Raw genomic sequence first — 19,886 nt, 5'->3', positions numbered from 1 at the left:
CTGACAATGATGATGGATTTTGTCCAGGAGACCTCGGGAGTTCCGGGCAGTCGATGACAGCCGCGTGGGCGGGCGAGATCGTCGGTCTGTGCCTGACGCTGCCCCACACTCTTGGCTGGTCCAGGCGAAACTCTGGTGAGGGCGGGCGGGTCTCATGGGGACTGATGGGTGACGTCAAGCGTCAATGAGCTCAAGCCCGCGTCACAATCATCATTGTACACGCGACCAGAACTGGCCCGCACTGATCGAGTAGCTTCCAGGCCGTATTTCACGTGAGCATATATTAGCAATGTACTCGTCTTCTTGAGCCATTCCTTCCTTTCATCAAACATCAACCTTTCACACATCATCCAGACGAACTTCATCGATATTACAATCGGATCTACACAGAACACCCTCGCCATCACCCTCCACACACAAACCACATCATGCGCGGCAACGAGAACCAGGTCAAGGTCCACTTCAAGGGCGAGCAAGACGACTTCATTGTCTTCGTCGAGTCAGCTAAGGCGGTCCAGGACTGGAAGAAGGACAAGACCATCCCTCTTGCTCAAGTAGTCAACGGCTGGAAGGTCTTTGTCACCCACAAGTAAGCTTCCACTACTGCCGCTCAAGCCCCGGGCGGTGATGGCAACGTCCATGCTAACACTGAATCAGGCACGGAAATCAGGGTATCCTTGACACTGCCTCAAAGAGCTCTCTCGAGAACGAGTTTGGTACAAGCAAGGAAGATGACGTCGTCGCTCAAATCATTGAGAAGGGATCCATCAACGAGTCAGAGGTAAGTCTCAGTCTAGGATAATCATATCTATGTTTGATTATGGATGATTCACAAGTTTATGATCAATTACTGACACCAATGTTCAGAATGCCGACCGCAACGGCACTCGCAACATCTCCCAAGGTGGCACCGTCAACCACTGAGCTCTTGGCACACAGCCGAGCTACGTTCTGCACGATTTAACGAACCAAAAGATTTGAGGTCAGAGAAGAAGGAGATGGAAAAAAGCGCGACACTTTCATGGGGTATGGACGACGAAAGTCCTCCAGCGAACAACACTGAATGACCTGGCGGATGTGCCAAATATGCTCTGCGGCAGCTTAGCTAAAGTCATGCTTATGCCGATTTCACGGTGCCAGCAGCGCGTAGTAGTTGACCCAGATAAGTGAATGAAAAAGCCGTTCTTCCAAAAATGTTTGATCGTCGCAGATATAATTCCTCGCCACGAAAGCCTTTGAGCCCAGAGAATGGCGCTATAGTCCAAGTTATTATTAACATGTGCCGGAAAGGCGAGCATTCATTCCGTCAAACATCCTTGCGTAAGGATGCCCTCTGGATATTTCGATTGGTGCACACCGAGAACCTCTTTGTCCACGACCATAGAGTACTATTCTCGCCAAAACCTACCATGTGAAGAGGGATTTTGGAATGCGGTAAGCTGTTGTTGGAGAATTCCAGCTTTCGTCCTTCAGCTGTAAGCTTCCTCGTCACCGGTGAAGAAGCTCCGCCACAATCCCAGCAGCATTCCAGGAGCTTGTTGCGATTCTATGCGTACATGCCCGGTACCTCCAAAAGTTCCTTTCACACTTGACGCCTTACGACACACGTGATATCTGTGCGACACTCTTCACTCACATGAACATATCCATCTACTATCTAGCTAGTATCCTCGCAGGCCCGAAAGCACATCCAACGATATTGATTTCACAACATCTCAACAATTGCTCGTCTTGTGCGCTGGTTACGCAGTGCAACGCCTTTTTTTTGTTTACTACCATAATTACTAGCCGCCAATTGCAGCGATGGCTTTACTGATGCAGATTCCTGCTGATGTGAGAATGATTCGCGAAAAGAGATATCGCGAAGTCCAAGCGAATGCACACGGAACAGACACAATCACACGCCGTCCATTGTTCAGCGATTTCTTCAGCTCATTGGATCAATGGCGTTCCGTTTCCAGCTTCAAAGGCGACGTTCGGACCTTCATCGACTCTGGTTGCTCGCGTGAACTGACTGCGCGTATCCCGGAGGAGATAATCGAACGAATCGAGTTCTTCGCTGCTCAGGATCGCCGTTCTGAGATCGATTGGCCGACGCTTAGAAAGCGTCCAAAGATCGTCTCACCGTCTCTTCCGCCCCCCTTCAAAGCATGTCCCTTCCTCGACCGACTTCCCACCGAGATCCGCGTCTTGATCTACAAGCAAGTTGTACAGCTCAACACCACGATCGCAAAGCCATGCTGCGAAAATAGTAACAAAGCCGAAGATGTCGCGGAACAGAAGTCGACAGCCCGCGAGTTGTCCAACCTCATGACAGTCAATTCCAAAATCTGCAAGGAACTCCAGCGCGTCATCTACGAAGGAAGGCGTTTCGCTATCCATGTCCATTCCGGATATGTCGGAGGAGGAGTCGAATTTGTGGACACCGGGCGTCAACCGCTTCAGTATCACATCGGGAAATTCGACGATCGATTTCGAAGATTCGCCTTGAGTGATGACTTTGGCTTCTCCAGTCTTGCGCAGATCGACGTCCACATATTTCCCGCCAAATCCAAAAACCGAGGCGACCGTGCACATGGCGTTCTCGCAGCCAACGCGATGAATGCCGCACTGGTCTATCTCATCCAGCAGAGGATCGAAGAAGGCGGGAAGGTCAACTCCCTAAGGATATTCATCGAGGCACCGAACGAACGAACCGAAAACGAAGATAGCGAGGCCGCCAATACATCGTCTCTTGGTCGAAAGCTCGGCACCACGGATCCCTGGTGGAACGACCAAACCCAAGAACCCCTCTGGACCTGTTTCCACGGCCTCTCCGACATCCAACTCGCCCTGCAGCCCTTCATGCACCTCCACCAGGTCCACGACGTAACCATCACGCTGCCGTGGAAATTCACCTCACACAAACCCACCATAGAGTTCCTCGAAAACCTGCGTTCGAGAATGCAGAGCATCGCACCGCTCCCCATCGACGACGAGACCCTCGCGGCGAAAATCCATTGCGCACATCTTGCGATGGAGAACCGGGTTGATTGGAAGAGTAGAATCCCGTTACTGACGGAGTTGGAAATTCAGGCCGAGGCGGAATGTGAGGATGGTGACGATGCTTTCGCTGATAAGGTCAGCGATTAGTCTTCAGCCATCCTCTTCCCTCTGCTGTCTTCTTTGATTTTCCATGTATGATATGACGAAATGGGAAGATAGACTCTTCTCTTTCTTTACCCACTGAGGCAACGACGGGACTGCACATCGAACGGGAAACCGGGCTGAGTGGCTCGTATCGAAGCACTATTGCGGCTGAATGTGCAGCAAGATGCTTTGTCAACATACCTTTTTTACTTGGGGTTTGGAGGTGATCCACCTGGGTCTATTCATTGACATCTGGGTCTCGTATGTAATTTAATGATTCTATGCGCGGATTGCTGTTGCGCAGCGTTCTCCCATCTCTCTATCTCTCCTTTTGGGAGACGTGCCTTTTTGACACTGGCCTTGAGAAAATGCATAATGATACCGCTATTGTTTGTACTTATCACGGGAATTTCATCCGATTCCTCCCTCGCAAAAGACTTTGGCCACAATTGCAAACTTGAGGAATTATTACGAATGATTGTACGCCGTTTGGCGTCCTGTCGCTTCCAAGTTTGCTTGCTTGAACAACGCGCGGCGCCGGATGACGTACCTGCTGCGCCTTCAGCTGTGGAGCTCAAGGAGGCAGTTCATCTGGGCCTTTTGAGAAGACATTAATAAACATTTCCCGGAGCACTTTTCTTTCGACCTGTATAAATTTTGCAGTTCAGTGCATTTGACACTGATTGAAAGATTCATTGCTGTTTTCTGCTAACGATATATTTGATCACATCGACCCGAAACTTTGGAGAGTCGTCAATCTGGGATTCACGGCTTCGACCACTGCTTGCGAGCCGACGCTGGTAGTCTGCGCTCTTGCCTACGATAGCACATTCGAATCAAAAATTCAGAAACACTGAGCAGTTTCGTGCGATTTTCAGACAAAACTGTGCCATTTCCTCAAACTTGCCCTAGCCACACGCTCGACGAGATCACAGCTTTGAGGTCTTAAGCAGCGACAACCTTTCCAACCATGACACAACTATCATCAAACAAAGACGGTGGCGAGAAAATGCCAGAGGCTCCCGTCCCTATGACCATGGTCGAACAAGCCGAAGCCGCCATGGCAGCCGAAACCGACCCAAGTGCCATGTCACCAGAGCAAAAGCGACATGTGGGCCACGATGTCAGTATTGCGGATGCCACAAATGCGCCTGCAGTCGATGCGGAAGAACAGGCCGTTCCACCTCCTGCATTCGGTGAGCGCTATGGGGACATCCGCAACGACCAAGACGGCTTTGGAACCAAGGCATCCGTCACCAGCGATGGTCGAGTCAATATCAGAATCGATCAGCATGACCGGAAAGTGTCAGCTGCTCTCCTACCGACGTTGAAGAAGCTACAGAAAGCACGAGATGAGGAGGAAGCTCCTCCTCCGCCCTACATTCCGCCTTACTTGGGCAGCTCTGATGCCTCGCCACCTCCTCCGTTGAATGTCGTCATACAGATCGTTGGATCCAGAGGCGACGTGCAACCTTTCGTTGCATTAGGAAAGCTTCTGAAAGAGACATATGGGCATCGCGTCCGTCTTGCAACACATCCTAACTTCAAGGACTTCGTCACGGAAAATGGATTGGAATTCTTCAGTATAGGAGCCGACCCGGCCGCGCTCATGGCTTTCATGGTGAAGAACCCTGGTCTGATGCCAGGATTCGATGCATTGCGTGCTGGAGATATTGGAAAACGGCGTCACGAGGTATCGGAGTACCTTCGCGGATGTTGGCGATCCTGCTACGAAACGGGAGATGGGACAGGTGTTGAAGCGAGTGATGAGACTGTGGAAGACTGGCTCTCCAATACCGATCCAAACGACTACAGTACCAAGCCTTTCGTCGCTGACTGCATCATCGCAAATCCTCCGAGCTTTGCCCATATCCACATCGCCGAGAAAATGGGAATACCATGTCATTGCTACTTCACCATGCCATACTCACCCACGCAAGCATTTCCACACCCGTTGGCAAACATCCAGACATCAAATGCGGATGAGAATCTGACCAACTATATTTCCTACACACTCATAGAGATGTTGACATGGCAAGGACTGGGCGACGTGATCAATCGCTTCCGAGAGCGGAGTCTAGGACTCGAGCCAATCAGTCTGATGGCAGCACCAGGCTTGTTGCAGCGTCTTCGAATTCCATTCACATACTGTTGGTCTCCCGTACTGATCCCAAAACCAAAAGATTGGGGTGCCAACATCAACATCAGTGGTTTCTTCTTCCTTGATCTCGCGACAAACTACACGCCCGATCCTGAGCTGAAGGCATTTTTGGATGCTGGTCCACCGCCGGTGTATATCGGTTTCGGATCGATCGTCTTGGATGACCCTAATGAGATGACAAAGCTCATTTTTGAAGCAGTGCGCAAGACTGGTCAGAGAGCACTTGTGTCAAAGGGCTGGGGTGGTATGGGAGCAGACGAACTCGGAAAGCCGGACAACGTCTTTATGCTCGGGAATTGTCCACACGACTGGCTATTCAAGCAGGTCTCGTGTGTTGTGCATCACGGTGGTGCTGGAACAACAGCTGCTGGAATCACCGCAGGCAGACCCACAGTGGTTGTACCGTTCTTCGGTGATCAGCCTTTCTGGGGCTCGATGGTCGCTCGTGCAGGCGCCGGACCACCTCCGATCCCGAACAAGCAATTGACCGCGGACAATCTCGCGGAAGCTATCATGAAATGCCTCGAGCCAGCCAGTCAAGAAAAGGCGCATGAGTTGGCGGCGAAGATCGCCACCGAAAAAGGATCGGACGAGGGCGCGAAAAGCTTCCATCAATTCTTGGAGGTTGACAAATTACGATGCAATCTCTCGCCCAGTCGTGTTGCAGTCTGGCGGGTGAAGCGCACGCAAGTTCGTTTGAGTGCAATGGCGGCTTGCACCTTGGCGAACGAGGGTCTACTTGACTTCAATGACCTGAAGCTTTTCCGCGCCAAGGAATACGAGACTGATGAAGGGCCTTGGGATCCCATCACGGGCGGAGCTGGCGCTATCATTGGCACTGCGAGCACAATGATGTTGGGCATTGCGGACTTTCCCATCGAGACTCTCAAGGCGCTGAAGATTCATCCGGATGCTACTAAGGCTAAGAAGGAGAGCAACATTACGTCTGAGTCGACACAATCATCTGGACCGTCTTCACGAACGATGAGTCGACGTGGTTCGGAGGCAATGTCTAGCTCGGATGCTGATACCCGATCTATTTCCACCGTATCAGGAAGCACAGTTGTGCCTAGCCAACAAGGTACCCTGACTCCTATGACCTCAAGCCACTCAAATTCGAGCTTCAATTTCCAGGACTCACTGTCGAGGATGAGCTCGGGGACTTTGTCTCCTACTCAAAGCATAGTGAACTCTGGAAAACTGCCAAGCTCTATGGCTGATGCGCTCAATGGAAATTTGTCGAAGAGTAGACAGCGATCCAGCGGCCGCCCGCGTAGTCCGAACAACGCGAACGCTGCCGGTGGGAACGGTGATCTCTTGCGGACAACTTTCGACACTGGCAAAGGTGTTCAACGGATTGTTGGCGCAGGGTTGAAGTCACCGATGGACTTTACGCTCGGTGTCGCGCGAGGCTTTCACAACGCCCCAAAGCTGTACGGCGATGAAACGGTCCGGAAGGCAGATCAGGTCACCGACTTCAAATCAGGAGTCAAGGCCGCCGCCAAAGGATTCGGTCTCGGCATGTTTGACGGCATCACTGGGTTGGTTTCCCAGCCGATTCAAGGTGCACAAAAGGAGGGGCCCGCGGGTTTCTTCAAGGGTATCGGAAAAGGTATCGGCGGCATTGTGTTCAAGCCTAGTGCCGCCATATTCAGTATTCCCGGATATACGATGATGGGTGTGTACAAGGAGATGCAGAAGGTCTTTGGCTCCAGCGTGCAGGGTTATATCATCGCTGCTCGTACTGCACAGGGGTACGACGAGTGGCAACGGAGTGACGTGCAGGAACGTCGATTGGTGATCGAACGCTGGAAGGAAATGCAGATGACACTGAAGAAGAAGCGCAACCCGGATGAGCTTGTCCGCCAGATCCTCCAAGAGCAAGCTCGCAAGAAGGACGTGTGGGTCGATTCCAAAAAGGCCGAGCGAGCAGAGAAGCGACGAAGCCGAGGCCCCAGCATGGCATCGTCTAAAGGAAGCGCGCCATTTCATGATCCCGAAAGCGCCATGCTTGCCATTGAAATCCCCAAAAGCCGTGAAGCAGAAGAACGCGCACTGCAGGAAGCAATTCGGCAGAGCGTCCAACAGACTTCTGAGGGCAACCAAACAGAAGATGCCCGAGTCGAGCAAGGTATCCGCGAGAGCATGCGCCAATATCTCGATCAAAACCAGCCTAGCGACCGCACCGACGTAGATGACGAGAGCCTCAATCGTGCCCTCGCGGAAAGTAGCGCCGACGCCGAACGCCACAAACAGACCCAAATCGCCTTTGACAAAGACCTCGAGCGAGTGCTCACAGCAAGTTTGAAAGAGCAGCGAGGCTGGCCCGACGACAACTACGAGAGCGAAGCCGGTCCTTCTTCCCAGCAGCAGCAGAGCGCCGAAGCTCCGCCGCAATACGACCACCTCTATCCCAACGACGACGAAGGCGGTCTAAATTCCGGAGCGGCGGCGGGCAAGAAGCCCAAACAGCCACCTACTGAGAAGACCGCCCAGGAGAAGTCTGAAGAACAAATCGTCTTGGAATATGCCAAGAAGCAGAGTCTCCTTGAGGAGGAACTTCGTCGGAGTAAAGCGTCTGGTGGGAGTGCAGCAGGTCCGAGTCGAGCAGGCGAGGGGGCCGAGGACGATGAGGGTCTGCGGAGAGCGATTAGTTTGAGTATGGAGGAGAGTCAAGCGCGTCAGAAGTAGGATTTCTGGCGGAGCTGATATTGATGATATGGCGTCTCTTCTGTTTAGCCTGAGCGGCGTGCTGTGGTTGTTGCTAGTGTTGCATAGTCTTTTCGGAGATACCCCCTTTTAGCCTTCTCTCTCAACGGTTGATTTTCTCTGGCCAACGGTAAATCATCATGCAAAGGTATGAGAAACCCCTCCCCGGGGTGAGAATGTTTCAATACATCTTCGCTATATAGTCTCGTGCGGCCCATTCTATCATATCATGTCATCTCATATCATCCCAGTCCGTGTCAGAAACAGAAGAAAGTGGAGGAGCAACCCCCCATTCACGCCAACGCGCCCATGGGATCCCAAAGCGGCAAAACCTTTGGCTTCTGCTTCAGGACATCCCTCACCTCCTTGCTCACGAAACTCGGATCCACCACGGCCTGATAACAAAACTCATCCATCCACTTATCGCTCATGACGAAATACCCCTCCGTCCCGGCCGTCGCGCTCCAGCTATTCTCCACCCGCCACCGCACAGGTTTGCCCTCGGAGTCGAGATGCACGGCCGTCAAGACCATCGCGTGCGTCATGGCGCTCTCGCCAGTCATGAGACGCTCGGCTTTGGTCAGGTTCAGTTTGATGTTGAAGCCGAGCTCGTAGTCGACGAGATCCGTGTCCATGATCCCCAGGGAGGAGTTGCTCTGTTTCCCGACGTCCGAGCCGAAGAAGATGGGCAGGCCTTTCTTCAGCTGCGCCACACAGGCGGCCTTCATGACCTGCGCGTCCACGTTGATGTAGGTCACCGGTCGGCCGTCCCAGACGTTCCCGAGGTTGTTCACCGTCAGCAAGGTGTTGTATTCGTTCCGCGGGTCGTTGACGAGGGAAATGAAGCGCTTGACGTGCGTGGTGTCGGCGAATTCCAGGGGCGTCAGGGAAACGGATTTGAGCGTGTTGCTGCGGTCGTAGAATTCCCAGGTGAATTTCTCGGTGGCGGAGGGCGGCGGGCCGAGACACAAGGTCAGGATTCGCACAATGTCCTGCATCATGGCTTCTTTCGCTTCGGCGATGTGGGTGGCGGACACGCGGTTGGCTTTGAGCGCGCGCAGACGCAGGCCGTCTTCGCGGAGTTTGGTCGTGAGGGTGGAGTCCATCACGGAGCTGTTCTGCGCGTTCCAGCTGTCCGGGTAGAGATTCTGCGGTACGATGCCGTATTTCTCGACCAGATTGACGATCATGTCCCATTGGCCGCCGTCGCCTACGGGGGAGCTGTTGAGGGCGCTGACGAGGCGGCTATCGACGTCGGAGTCGCAGGTTTCCAGGATCGATTCGAGGAAGTAGTTGGATTTCTCGACTTTATCCCAGAAGAAGAGGTAGGATTGGCTCAGTTCGAAGCTTTTGATGTTGTATTTGTCCATGATGGCGATGCGGAAGACATTGCAGGAGGCGAAGATCCAGCAACGGCCACTACTGCGTTGGTTGGTGACCTGTTTCCGGTGTTAGTATCCGATGCATCTTATGAAGCGGTGGCTTATGAACGTACCGGTGTGCCTTCGTGAGGAAGCGTAACGTTGAATGTCTGTTGATCCCGCACAGGTACCGAAGGTCGCTGAAGGACCGTCCTCGGGTTGCTGCCGCTCAACGCAGCATAACCTAGTCGGTTTCGGGGATCCTGGAGCAAGCGGTGGGCGAACTCTTCTGTGGCACTGGCATCTACATTCTCGGGATCGTCATTGGCATAAATGACCCGCCCGACATTCTTGCGTTCCAGTCTCAAGGCATCGAACTTCTCATTGAAGTCGTTCTCGGAGGACGACGCGACGGCTCGACGTTGTCGGATGGGAGCTGCGCGGTGGACGGTCTGAGGGACCGGTGTTGACTCGGCGTTACCCATAATGATGTACAGAGTCACGAGCCAAGGGGAGGAACGAATGAGGCTCACGGGCGTGGAGAGGAGGTTTGAGGAGGAACAAGCTGATATGATCGAAGGAGGAGATAGATATGATATATACGCAGAGAGATATGGATATGGATGGTCGACCCAGTAATACAAGGACGATACCTACCGAATTAGGTGATTCATCTATCAGGCTGAGCGGTCACGCAGGAGCTGTGAGATCCATCAAGGTTGTTGGTCTGTTGGCGATGCGATAGGCAGTTCGGCCCCCCCATCCACACGTTCGTTGCTCACTCACAAGCGCCGCCCGAGAGCACACGCGCTCCGGCATCTGATAAGGGTCGAGTCACGCGCGGGGGTTTCCTCCCACTCTCCACATGAACAAGACGATACGGGGTGGAGTACAGTACATACTTCAGTCCAGGTGATGTCTGGTTATGCTTCGATATGCTATATCACACGCGGTTGGAAGAGGACGAGACGAATCCCTGCCAGATTGCTACAGCACGCCAACCATTCTTCTCTTTGGCGGAGCGCATTTGACTTTGTCTAGTATTGTGATACAGGACATGAATAGAGCCGATCAGATTAGATCCTCGGGGTGCACAGCATGCGTGTGGGGAAAGCTTCCGATCACGTGGACTTATGTAATCCTCCTCCTCAGCATTGCATCACGCGTCTGTCTGTCTCGGCGTCACGCATTGGTTCCGTCCATCTCAATCGACATTGTTGCGCTCCGTGTCCGAGACATCTCGGCGCATCCGCATTCTCCGGATACCACCAATCGAATAAGCACCAGCCAATGCTCACAACGTATCCTCCACCACTCGCGCCAACATGTCTGAAGGCAAAGAACGAAGTCTGATCCAGACCGCATCCGAACGTCTCTCAGCTCTAAAGGACACCATCCTCCTGAAGCCACCAACCTTTCACTTCCCCAAATTCGACCAACTGCCCAAAGTCGAAGGACAACCGCAAGGATGCTGCTGGGGCCTCTTCGACACGCGCACCAAGAAAGATGAGATCGGCACCCTCAACCTCCTCACCGCAGACGTCGTCCGGCGCGCATCGCAGGAGATCCGCACAGGCCGCCACGTCCAGCTCGACTGGTGCCTCAGCGACAACGTGCAATATCCCGGCTTCGGACGACGGAAGTTCGAACACAAAGTCCTCGACAAACGCGCCTCGTCGAACGGCAAACACGCCGGCTTCGACGACGAACTCACTTTCAACACCCAATCCGGCTCACAGTGGGACTCGCTGAAGCACTACGCGCACCAGAAATCCCAGATGTACTACAATGGCCTCTCGCACGACGTCGCCGCCGTCTGCGACACCAACGGCATCCACAGGTGGTGCGAGCGCGGCGGGATCGTCGGCCGCGGGGTGCTGATCGACTGGCTGAGCTGGTACGAGCGGAAGCACGGGGATCCGCCGAGCGCGGCGTCCCGACACGAGATCCCGCTGGAGGACCTCGAGGCCTGCCTGCGGTCCCAGGCCACCGTGACGCGGCCCGGGGACATCCTGCTGGTGCGGACGGGCTACACGCGCTGGCACAACTACGCGTCGCCCAGCGAGCGGCAGCGCGGCACCCAGGGCGACACGGCGGCCATCGGCCTGCAGAGCAGCGAGGCCATGGTCCGGTGGCTGTACGAGCGCCACTTCGCCGCCGTCGCGGGCGACACCATCGCCTTGGAGGCCTGGCCGCCGGAGAAGGACAACGACTGGAAACTCCACGAGTGGCTCTTGTGTCAGTGGGGGACGCCCATCGGTGAGCTTTGGGATTTGGAGGCGCTGAGTAAGATCTGTCACAAGGAGAAGAGATGGACTTTCTTCCTGACGAGCGCGCCGTTGCACGTCAAGGGTGGCGTGGGCAGTCCGCCGGGGGCGATTGCGGTGTTTTAGAGCGTCGAACACGGGTGTTCGAGGGGGAGGGAGAGTCGCTCCTGCGCTGTGGCGCTGTTTTCTGTGCTTCGTTGTCTCTTATTTCTTTTTCGAATGATACCCCCCCTTTGTGAATTCCGGATTTGTCGCTGAATTTAAATCGTTGGAAAGGATTTGAGACGATCCAACACACAAGGAACCGATCTATAGCGTGAAGGGAAATGCAGAGATAGGCCCTTATGTGTAACCCTGAATCCCCCGTGCAAAGGGATAACACCCCTCCTCTACGGAATAGCGTCGCCTCGACGGTATACGTCATCCTCCTGCCTTCTCTGCGAGATTGTAAAAGAGAGAAAATTTTACACTCCTGAATCTCACTCACACCTGGCAGATCTGGTGAAGAGGAGGCCGTCCACGATGCACAATGGAGAGTATACCGATGATTGGGGGGTTGGATCTACCCATTTCCACTCATTATACATCAGAGGGGACGAATTAACCGCGGACGACCTGCCTCCTCTTCGCATTTTTATCAACGGAAAGCAGTCCTCACAGTTCACTCCCCGTCACTGCCCCCAACACCATCTGCCCGGGCCCGCCGACATGGCTTCCCGGCGGTCCGGGGGGGACGAGGCCGACATTCTGCGCGGCGGCCCAGGCGGCGCGGAGCACGGTGATGCCCGCGGCCCTCTTCTTCCCGCTGGCGGCCAGGATGGTGAAGCGGAGGACGACCTCGCAGACGGTGACGGCGATGCTCAGGGCGATGAGCGCGATGACGATCCAGTTGATGCGCGTCATCTTGACGTCGGCGATGGAGTCCGAGAGGATCTCCGCGAGGTCGAGGAAGACCTGGCAGCGCTCGTTGAGGACCTGGATGCGCGGCTTGATCTCGAGGTATTCGCGCACGGCCTGGTAGAGCGGGTGCAGCGTCGGCTCCGAGTCCCAGAAGAAGTTGGGCGTGTCGAGCATGTTGCTCGCTGTGGGTTTCGAGAGGTCAGTGAATTGTTCGGGAATTCGGATCGAGATTCAGCGGGGAGGGAGGTTTGAGGGCCAAGACTTACAGAGGTTCACATCGACCCGTCCTTCGAATAATCTCCCCACGAGGCCCACGACTTCCTTCCGGTCCATGCCCAATCTGCCCTCGAGGGCCAGCCGGCGCGGAACATACTGCGCCTCGCTCATGGTCTGATGCATGCGCTCCTCGAAGAAGCAGAGCTTGGTGGACTGCGCGATGCCGTGCGACATGGCGAGTTTGATCATGTGGTCGCTGGTGCGCAGGGTGATCATGTCGTTGTAGATGCGCGGCTTCTCGGCGGCGTCGTCGTATTGGAAGTGGAACTCCTCCGTCTCGAAGTCGTCTTCGTCGAGGGGCCGGGTGGAGAGGGGGAGGTTGAGGGGTTGGTCGATGGCGGAGGATTTCTGAGAGAGGAGGCTCGTTTGTTTGCCGCTGGAGGTGGTCGTGCCGGCGGAGGAGAAGGTCATGTCGGCGAGGAGGTCCTTTTCTTGGTTGGCGGTGAAGTTCCAGAATACTATCACGCCGTAGCTGAAGATGAAGAGCTCGGCCGTGGTATACGCGTCCGGGTTGATCCCCGGTGATGGTGATGGGAAACTCGGTGCTGACGAACTACCGCTCTCCCGGCGGAATTCTTCATGCTCGCGAGCCCATGACTCGGCCATCTCACGGCCATCCGTCGCCGTCATGGAGTCGTCCCGGCTGTCATCGACAGCTTCCTCCTGTGTATCCACGCCCTCTTCCGCTCCCGATTCTCGTTGCGGGGGTGATGTTGCAATGTATGTCGTATGATCCGGAACCGAATACTCCTCGCTCTCCTCGTGCCATCCATCCCGATACTGCCGCCTTTCATTCGCTTCGATTTGTTCGTCTAGCACACTCCGTCCGCCGGGATTCCGTACCACAGGACTACTCCGTACCCGGTTTCCATCGCTGCCGCCCAACAAAGGAAGCTGATATACGCAGTACAAACAGTCGTCGTAGAGCTTGGTCTTGGCTCCATGCTGATCTCGGACGAACGTCGCAGCGGCGCGTAATTTGAAGCTCTGTGCGGTGCAATACGCCGTGACGCGGGCGAGCTGAGGATCGGCGATCCGTTGTGATTTCGGAAGACGCTCAGCATCGCTCTTCCCTCCTCGTTTAAACAACCTCCGCTTCTTTAATTCTTCGTCTCGCGGGGGAGCGGACTCGTCGTCTTCGTCAAACTCATCGTCGTCCTCGTTCAAGCCCTCGTCGGTCTCCGGTAGAAGCACGAGCTTCTCACTGATTTTGCTGCTGCGAGCAGGGATGATCGCACCTCCGGTTGGAAGACCACGCAGCTTCGGGTCGAGAGGATGTCGGCCGGAGGGTGTCCTACCGTGTGAGGCTGGCCGGAGGTTGGGCGGGAGTCGAGTCTGTGCGGAGGGAATATCGGACGCGTATTGGAGGACGTTGTCGACGGAGATGATGCGAGTCCCGGTGCGCTGAGGATGTGGGCGATTCGACTGGCGGACTTCTCGCGCATCGGTGACCTGTTTCGGAAGCAGTCAGAATTGTAAGTCGCGACATTTAGAAGTTACAAGTTCGCGATCGCATACCAGAACGCTAGGTGAGCGCTTCGGGGCAGTGCGAGGCCCGGTGATGGACATGGCTTGCGTAGAGATCTCAAAATGGATATATCACAAGTGTCTTTTACGAGTGTAGAGCGTTCAATATGTTGGCGACAATGGTCGTGGAGTTTGAAGTTTCCGAAGTTGGAGAGGTAGAGAGTGCACATCCAGGTTGTTGGCGAGTGACGACAGACGATATACGCTCCATCCTTTAGCTGCAGCAAGTCCCGGCGCAGACTATAGTAGACTAGACATTTTGGCACATGCGTTCGCCGATCGCCCGCCTCTGCAATCTGAGAAACGTGCATTGGTAACCCTAACAGACACGCTCACCATTGGACCGTCTTTGGTTGATTTGATGTCTAATTGACACCGACGCGAATATACAAAATGAAAACGCTCCGTAATAACAACTGAACGCAAGTGTTAGCGTAGTCGAGAAGGTCCCCATGATTCGACCGAACACTGCACCGACTACGATGTCTCGTCTCAACCATGTCCCCACGACAAGACAAGATAGTGGCAGAATGACCGTGAGAGTCGACCAAAGCTCACACGATGTTCAGTGAAAAAAACATAGACCGATCTCGAAGCATAGGGGAGACACGAACAGTAGTGGTAGGGGATCAGAACGACACAAGCAGTCAATAGAGGGAAGATGAAAAATCCAATATGAAATTCTATCCGAACCTCCCTCATCAAATCTTCCCCAAGAGGGCCAAAAAACACACACACATAAATATATATGTAGAGAGTTCTATCTATTCCGGTCCCATCGAACCCCTCGCACCATCCCAAGAAGAAGAAGAAGAAGCTCGATAGTCAAAACCATCACCCTCGAAAAAAGAAGACGCCTCCAGCATCCAGAAGAAACAACGAGGCCGTCCATGAAACAAAAACTCCAGACCGTGGTTCCCACGGTCATGATGAAGAAACTCCATCCAAAGGTAAAACACCAGCCTCCCGAAAGCAAAAAGCAAAAACAAGGCTCAAAAGAACGCCCTCGTCATCGCTCGCGAGATCTCCGCAGAGGCACCCCGCTCGTCGTTTATCCGTGAAAACACCAACTCCCGCGCGGGACACGCGCACCGCAGTGCAACCAAGACTCCCGGAAGAAACCAAAAAACAAGCAGGCAGGCAAAGATCTTCCAGAAACAAACAAGGCGGGCAAAGGCGAGGGAGGGAGGGCAGGGGGGTATCCAAGAAAGCAACGATGATATGTTTGCCAGAAATTTCAAAAGCAATGTGCGAAGAAGCCAACATGGGGCCTGGAAGCAAGGCGGTCGTGAAATGAGGACGATGGAGGAGGAGGAGTCGATGATGTGCGAAAGCCGAATCAATCCCGACTCCCCAGACTGAGCAATTTCGTGTGGAACCACCAGGAGATCCCCACCGCCTTGGAGGATTTCTGCGCGAGACGACTGAGGCGGGACCTCTCGATCGGGCGGCGGGGTTTCTCGGCGGCGGTGAAGAGGTTGGCGGTGGGGTTCGGGGTGCTGGCGCTGCGGTAGGATTCGTAGCTTTTGGTTTGGAGGGAGTCGGTGGGAGGGGTTGGTCTCCGATCTCTTCCCGTCATCGATGGGCGGGAGGGTTCGATGTTCTCGTCGGAGAGATTCTTGTTGCTGAACATCGGGTTGTTGTTATTGTTGTTGATGCCGCTGCCGCTGATGAGGCCGGAGAGATGCTTCAGGGCGGCTTTGGTCGACGGCAGGTCCCGGACTTCGTAGGCTTCGGATCGGCGGCGTTCTAACCCTTCCCGCTTGATCATCTTCGCCTCTTCGATCTCTCGGCGGTGTTCGGCTTCTCGTTGGTATTTCAGTTCCTTCAAGGCGGTCTTCTCCTCGAACTTCCTTCGTGCGGCCTGGACGAGCTCCTCCTGAGTGACGACGTCGGTCTCTGATCGGCGGGAGACGAAGCTGATGGCTTTGTCGAAGCTGGTCCGGGCAGACGACGAGGCTCCGTATTCATACGAGTGGCCGTGCTCTGGGCTCGGCCGAGTCTTCTTGAGTTTGGCAGGTTTGGCATTTCCACCAGAGTGGTTCGATTTGATCGAGATGTTCGACTGCGAATTGCCCGTCGTTTGACGAATCAGGACAGGGTCGGCGCCTGTTCTGGATTGTGCGATCGGCGCAGATTGGAATTGTGACGTCGAGGAGACGGACATGCTCCGATGGCTGGTGTATCCCGTCGGCACGAGGGCTTCACGCTCGACAACATCTTTGGTCTCATCCAGCTCCTCGGGATCGAAAAAGGATGCACGATCCCCGGCCGGAGGCGTGTATGCTCCTGGAGTCTGCTTCAACGGGTGTGTGAAGTGGTATCCAGGTCGATTTGAATTGGACCCATTCGATGCCTGCGACCCAATGCTGTTGGTCCGGCTGTGTTTGTTGCGGGTCGCCCGTGAGAAGGCAACGTCGGCGGCAGATCGCGGACCGCGAGAGTCGACAATGCCTAGACCTGCCAATTGATCGTTCTCCGCAGTGCTCTTAGACAAGTCGAGTTGACCTCGATCCTCCTTCGCGGTGGACAGCTTCCGCAGGCGGGATGGTCGGGATTTGGAGGATATTGACGGCTCCCAATGGGTGTCGGAAGTGCCGAAGAGCGACGGTGTGCGAGCGGGAGAGATCAAGGTCGGCGAGGGCGCCGTCAGTGAAGCATTGCTGCCTCGATGTGATGTTGTCACCGCGCCCATCATGGGTTCGGAGGTATGTCGCATGGAGATCCGACGGACTAACGCGTGGTCGGCGATGGGGCTATAAGCATTGCCAAAGAGCGAAGGGTCGGATGCTCTAGTGCTGATGGAGAGCGGTGGTCGTGACTGCACAAGCAGCGACTGATGAGTTGACATGCCATGGTTGCAGGTCATGATGCGGGTCGGTGGTTATGAATGATAGCGATAAGATACTGGAGTGACTGATACGTCGGGCTTGTGGCTGAGTCGGATGTGCCACGCTGCGGGCCACCCCAAGCTCGCTGTGTGAATAGCTGGGGTAAATTGGAGGGAGGAGACCCAACAGGATCTAGGCCGCAGTCGCTTCGGGTGAGGATAATAATAATAATAATGGATTGCTTGCTGCGGCGGTCACGAGAGGAGCCAGATCAGCCATGAAGCAGTGCGAGCTTCGGGAACATGTTGTTGTTGTTATAATAGGAACAATGATAATCAGAATAAGAATAAGCACAGGAAGTACAACGACGTGATCCGCTCGTTGGGATGGTCAGTGATCAATAGGGATATCGGTGGCGAGGCTCTGTTTCGTGTGTTCGGACTCTGTCTTCGCTTCTCCCCTCTCTCTCTCCCTCGCTCGTAGAGTCTCCCGACGAGCGTTGATTGGAAGAGAGAATCGTGTGTGAGATTTGCGCGGGCGGGCGCGAGACAATGATGCGGATCGGCAGGAGTTGAATTTCAAGCCAAGGGAAGCCAAGTGAGTACAGATGCACTGTCGCCGGCCGTGAGGAGCAATAATGATGATGATAGAATGAGTGACACAGCAGTGTCGGGCGGATTCCTGTAAATGATGAACAGGCCCCCGTCGCAAGTGGAAGCGGGTGGTTGGTGGGACCGTCGTCCTCGTCGTCGACCGTTGGAGAGTCTCGCGTTGTCGGGACCCCTGCCCCAAACCTTTTCACTCTGGACGTTGGAGCTTAAACCGCCAAGTCGCAACGGTTTTCTCTTCCCCAATGATGATCAGGGTGGTTTCGCAGTGTGGAGATGTCGTTGGTGGGCGAGTTCGTCGTTGGAGATGTACCACTCAAAGTCACAAGGGAGCTGCGAACGGTGAGAACGGTTGAGAGTGGGAGGTGGATAGTGATGATGATGGTGGTGGTGAGGAGGAGGACGATGATGATTGACGAAGATTGAAATCTCCACCGAGCACGTTTTCACTCAGATTGCAGATTTCATTGGAACAGACAGCCACACACAACAATGGCCCGCACGGTCTTTGCACGGAGATGGAGAGAAGGAGAGCAGGCGCGACCGGCGGCGTGTGTATGAGGGTGAGATCGGCGCCCGGAGGAGATGATGATGATGAGTGGATGTGAGTGATCAGTGGCCGCGCGGGGGATGGGTAAGACCCACGAACTCACGAGAGGAGAGAGAGAACGAGTGAGTGTGTGTGTGTGTGTGTGTGTGTGTGTGTGTGTGTGTGTGTGTCTGTATGTATCATACCTACGGATGTGTGTGCAGACCGTCCAGTGTTGCGGGAGAGAGCGCGCAGGTGGGATGATCGGAAGCGATCTATGTGTGGATATCACCACCGAACCGAATCGCTTCCCATCAACCCAAGTCCGCCGTCCCCCCGTCGTCCATGCAATGCAGACAATCCAATCCGAGCCATGTGTATGCCATACATGCCGCTGATAAGCCTGCTTCCGTCCCGGTCTAATGCACTGCATCTCAAGGACATTTATCCCGACGGACTCGATCAAATAATACTTCACATGCTGGACGGACCGCTAGAGTGAGAGTGAGAGAGACTTCCTGTAAGACTGTGTGCTTCCTGTCATGACCAATGCATACATATATCACACCATGCTCAGTTCCGAGCCTCTCCACCGCAATAACACCAGATGAACACAAACGCAAAGACGGTTCAAAAAAACCACACAGCACACATCACTGATCCGACTCGCATATTCCCGCATGTCCTGCAGCCAACAAGCCAGCCAGCCGGCCGGCCAGCACTACCTACAGTCCCGAAGAGACACACTGCACGGCATCAGAGTTCTCCCTACAACAGGTCGTTAGTACAGTAGTGTCACCGAATCACTGGGCCTCTCCTCGGCTTCTCTCCTCCTCGCATCCATCCATCTAGAGTCGATCCGGACGATCCGGGCGGTGCCAATCAGCAAAGGGAAACCCACGAACCATTCAATTAATTGTTGTCCCCTACCTAGGGACGACACACAGCCCACATTCCGATCCCGCACGCATATCATCATCTCACTAGCATCTCCACTTATCGCCCTGGTGCCTTTCTTCCCACGCGCGTGGCAGTTCGCATCTTGCATAAAAACACAACAGTCCATCTCCCTTTGCTGATTTCAACGGTATCTTTTTTTCTTTGGCTTGGCCTGGAAATGTCTAATTGATTGCACCAAGACCATCATCACAAAGCGAGTGCGCCTGGCTTGTCTAGGCCGTTTTATCACAAAGGGCAGGCCCTTTCTCCCCTCTTAATTGTTATGAAAGGATTCAGGAGAACCGGAATAATTAATCGACAAGAGATTTCCCCACCTTTTTGCGAGCAAGCGGGGCCGCGATTTCCTGCCCATCATTTCCATTGGCACTTGGACTTCCTCGAGTTTGATCACTCAGACCCACTTCCCACTGATTAGTACGGAGGCATCGTCCATGTCTGTGCTGTCTGTCGTGAATGGGAGAGGAAACCTTCTACTGACCGTGGTCTGGGAGAAACATCTGGGAAGTAAGAAGAACAAGAAAAGATGGTCGATGGGTGGGCGTGGTGTCGCAAGCACAGAAATGTCTCGATAGCGGTGAGGCGTAACGATTGTCCCCAGCTATCTACCTATCTCTTCTTCACCATGCCG

The 19,886-nt window shown here is 54.4% G+C and overlaps 8 protein-coding genes across 8 annotated transcripts; 4 read left to right on the top strand and 4 right to left on the bottom strand.

The window, feature by feature from the left end:
• Positions 1-428: 428 nt before the first annotated feature.
• K489DRAFT_413504 (shwachman-Bodian-diamond syndrome protein) lies at positions 429-924 on the top strand (the record flags this gene model as incomplete). The annotated part of the gene is made up of 3 exons (XM_033608048.1): positions 429-589; positions 658-781; positions 868-924. 3 exons carry the CDS (start codon positions 429-431, stop codon positions 922-924), a joined length of 342 nt encoding a protein of 113 aa, XP_033455718.1.
• A 627-nt stretch (positions 925-1,551) lies between these two features.
• K489DRAFT_88200 (uncharacterized protein) lies at positions 1,552-3,267 on the top strand. The gene has a single exon (XM_033609004.1). It carries the CDS (start codon positions 1,804-1,806, stop codon positions 3,130-3,132), a length of 1,329 nt encoding a protein of 442 aa, XP_033455717.1. The 5' UTR covers positions 1,552-1,803; the 3' UTR covers positions 3,133-3,267.
• Positions 3,268-4,216: 949 nt separating this feature from the next.
• Positions 4,217-7,981, top strand: K489DRAFT_364345 (glycosyltransferase family 1 protein; the record flags this gene model as incomplete). The annotated part of the gene is made up of 2 exons (XM_033602698.1): positions 4,217-6,261; positions 6,364-7,981. The coding sequence occupies 2 exons, from the start codon at positions 4,217-4,219 to the stop codon at positions 7,979-7,981; spliced, it is 3,663 nt and encodes a 1,220-aa protein (XP_033455716.1).
• Positions 7,914-10,079, bottom strand: K489DRAFT_434888 (peptidase C1B, bleomycin hydrolase). The gene is made up of 2 exons (XM_033608578.1): positions 9,495-10,079; positions 7,914-9,438 (listed from the first exon to the last, which is right to left on the bottom strand). Exons 1-2 carry the CDS (start codon positions 9,843-9,845, stop codon positions 8,293-8,295), a joined length of 1,497 nt encoding a protein of 498 aa, XP_033455715.1. The 5' UTR covers positions 9,846-10,079; the 3' UTR covers positions 7,914-8,292.
• Positions 10,080-10,775: 696 nt separating this feature from the next.
• Positions 10,776-11,753, top strand: K489DRAFT_300959 (uncharacterized protein; the record flags this gene model as incomplete). The annotated part of the gene is made up of 1 exon (XM_033600416.1): positions 10,776-11,753. A coding segment is annotated over one exon (978 nt), but the record flags the coding sequence as incomplete, so codon positions are not given.
• A 528-nt stretch (positions 11,754-12,281) lies between these two features.
• K489DRAFT_374042 (DUF155-domain-containing protein) lies at positions 12,282-14,372 on the bottom strand (the record flags this gene model as incomplete). The annotated part of the gene is made up of 3 exons (XM_033603480.1): positions 12,282-12,709; positions 12,794-14,255; positions 14,322-14,372. The coding sequence occupies 3 exons, from the start codon at positions 14,370-14,372 to the stop codon at positions 12,282-12,284; spliced, it is 1,941 nt and encodes a 646-aa protein (XP_033455713.1).
• Positions 14,373-14,763: 391 nt separating this feature from the next.
• On the bottom strand, positions 14,764-15,143 carry K489DRAFT_88130 (uncharacterized protein). The gene has a single exon (XM_033609003.1). The coding sequence runs from the start codon at positions 15,030-15,032 to the stop codon at positions 14,823-14,825; it is 210 nt and encodes a 69-aa protein (XP_033455712.1). The 5' UTR covers positions 15,033-15,143; the 3' UTR covers positions 14,764-14,822.
• Positions 15,144-15,669: 526 nt separating this feature from the next.
• On the bottom strand, positions 15,670-17,199 carry K489DRAFT_413498 (uncharacterized protein; the record flags this gene model as incomplete). The annotated part of the gene is made up of 1 exon (XM_033608047.1): positions 15,670-17,199. The coding sequence occupies one exon, from the start codon at positions 17,197-17,199 to the stop codon at positions 15,670-15,672; it is 1,530 nt and encodes a 509-aa protein (XP_033455711.1).
• Positions 17,200-19,886: the final 2,687 nt, after the last annotated feature.

Source organism: Dissoconium aciculare (assembly GCF_010015565.1).
Source record: "Dissoconium aciculare CBS 342.82 unplaced genomic scaffold K489scaffold_16, whole genome shotgun sequence".
NCBI lineage: Eukaryota > Fungi > Ascomycota > Dothideomycetes > Mycosphaerellales > Dissoconiaceae > Dissoconium > Dissoconium aciculare.
This window is presented reverse-complemented; position numbering and strand designations above follow the sequence as displayed.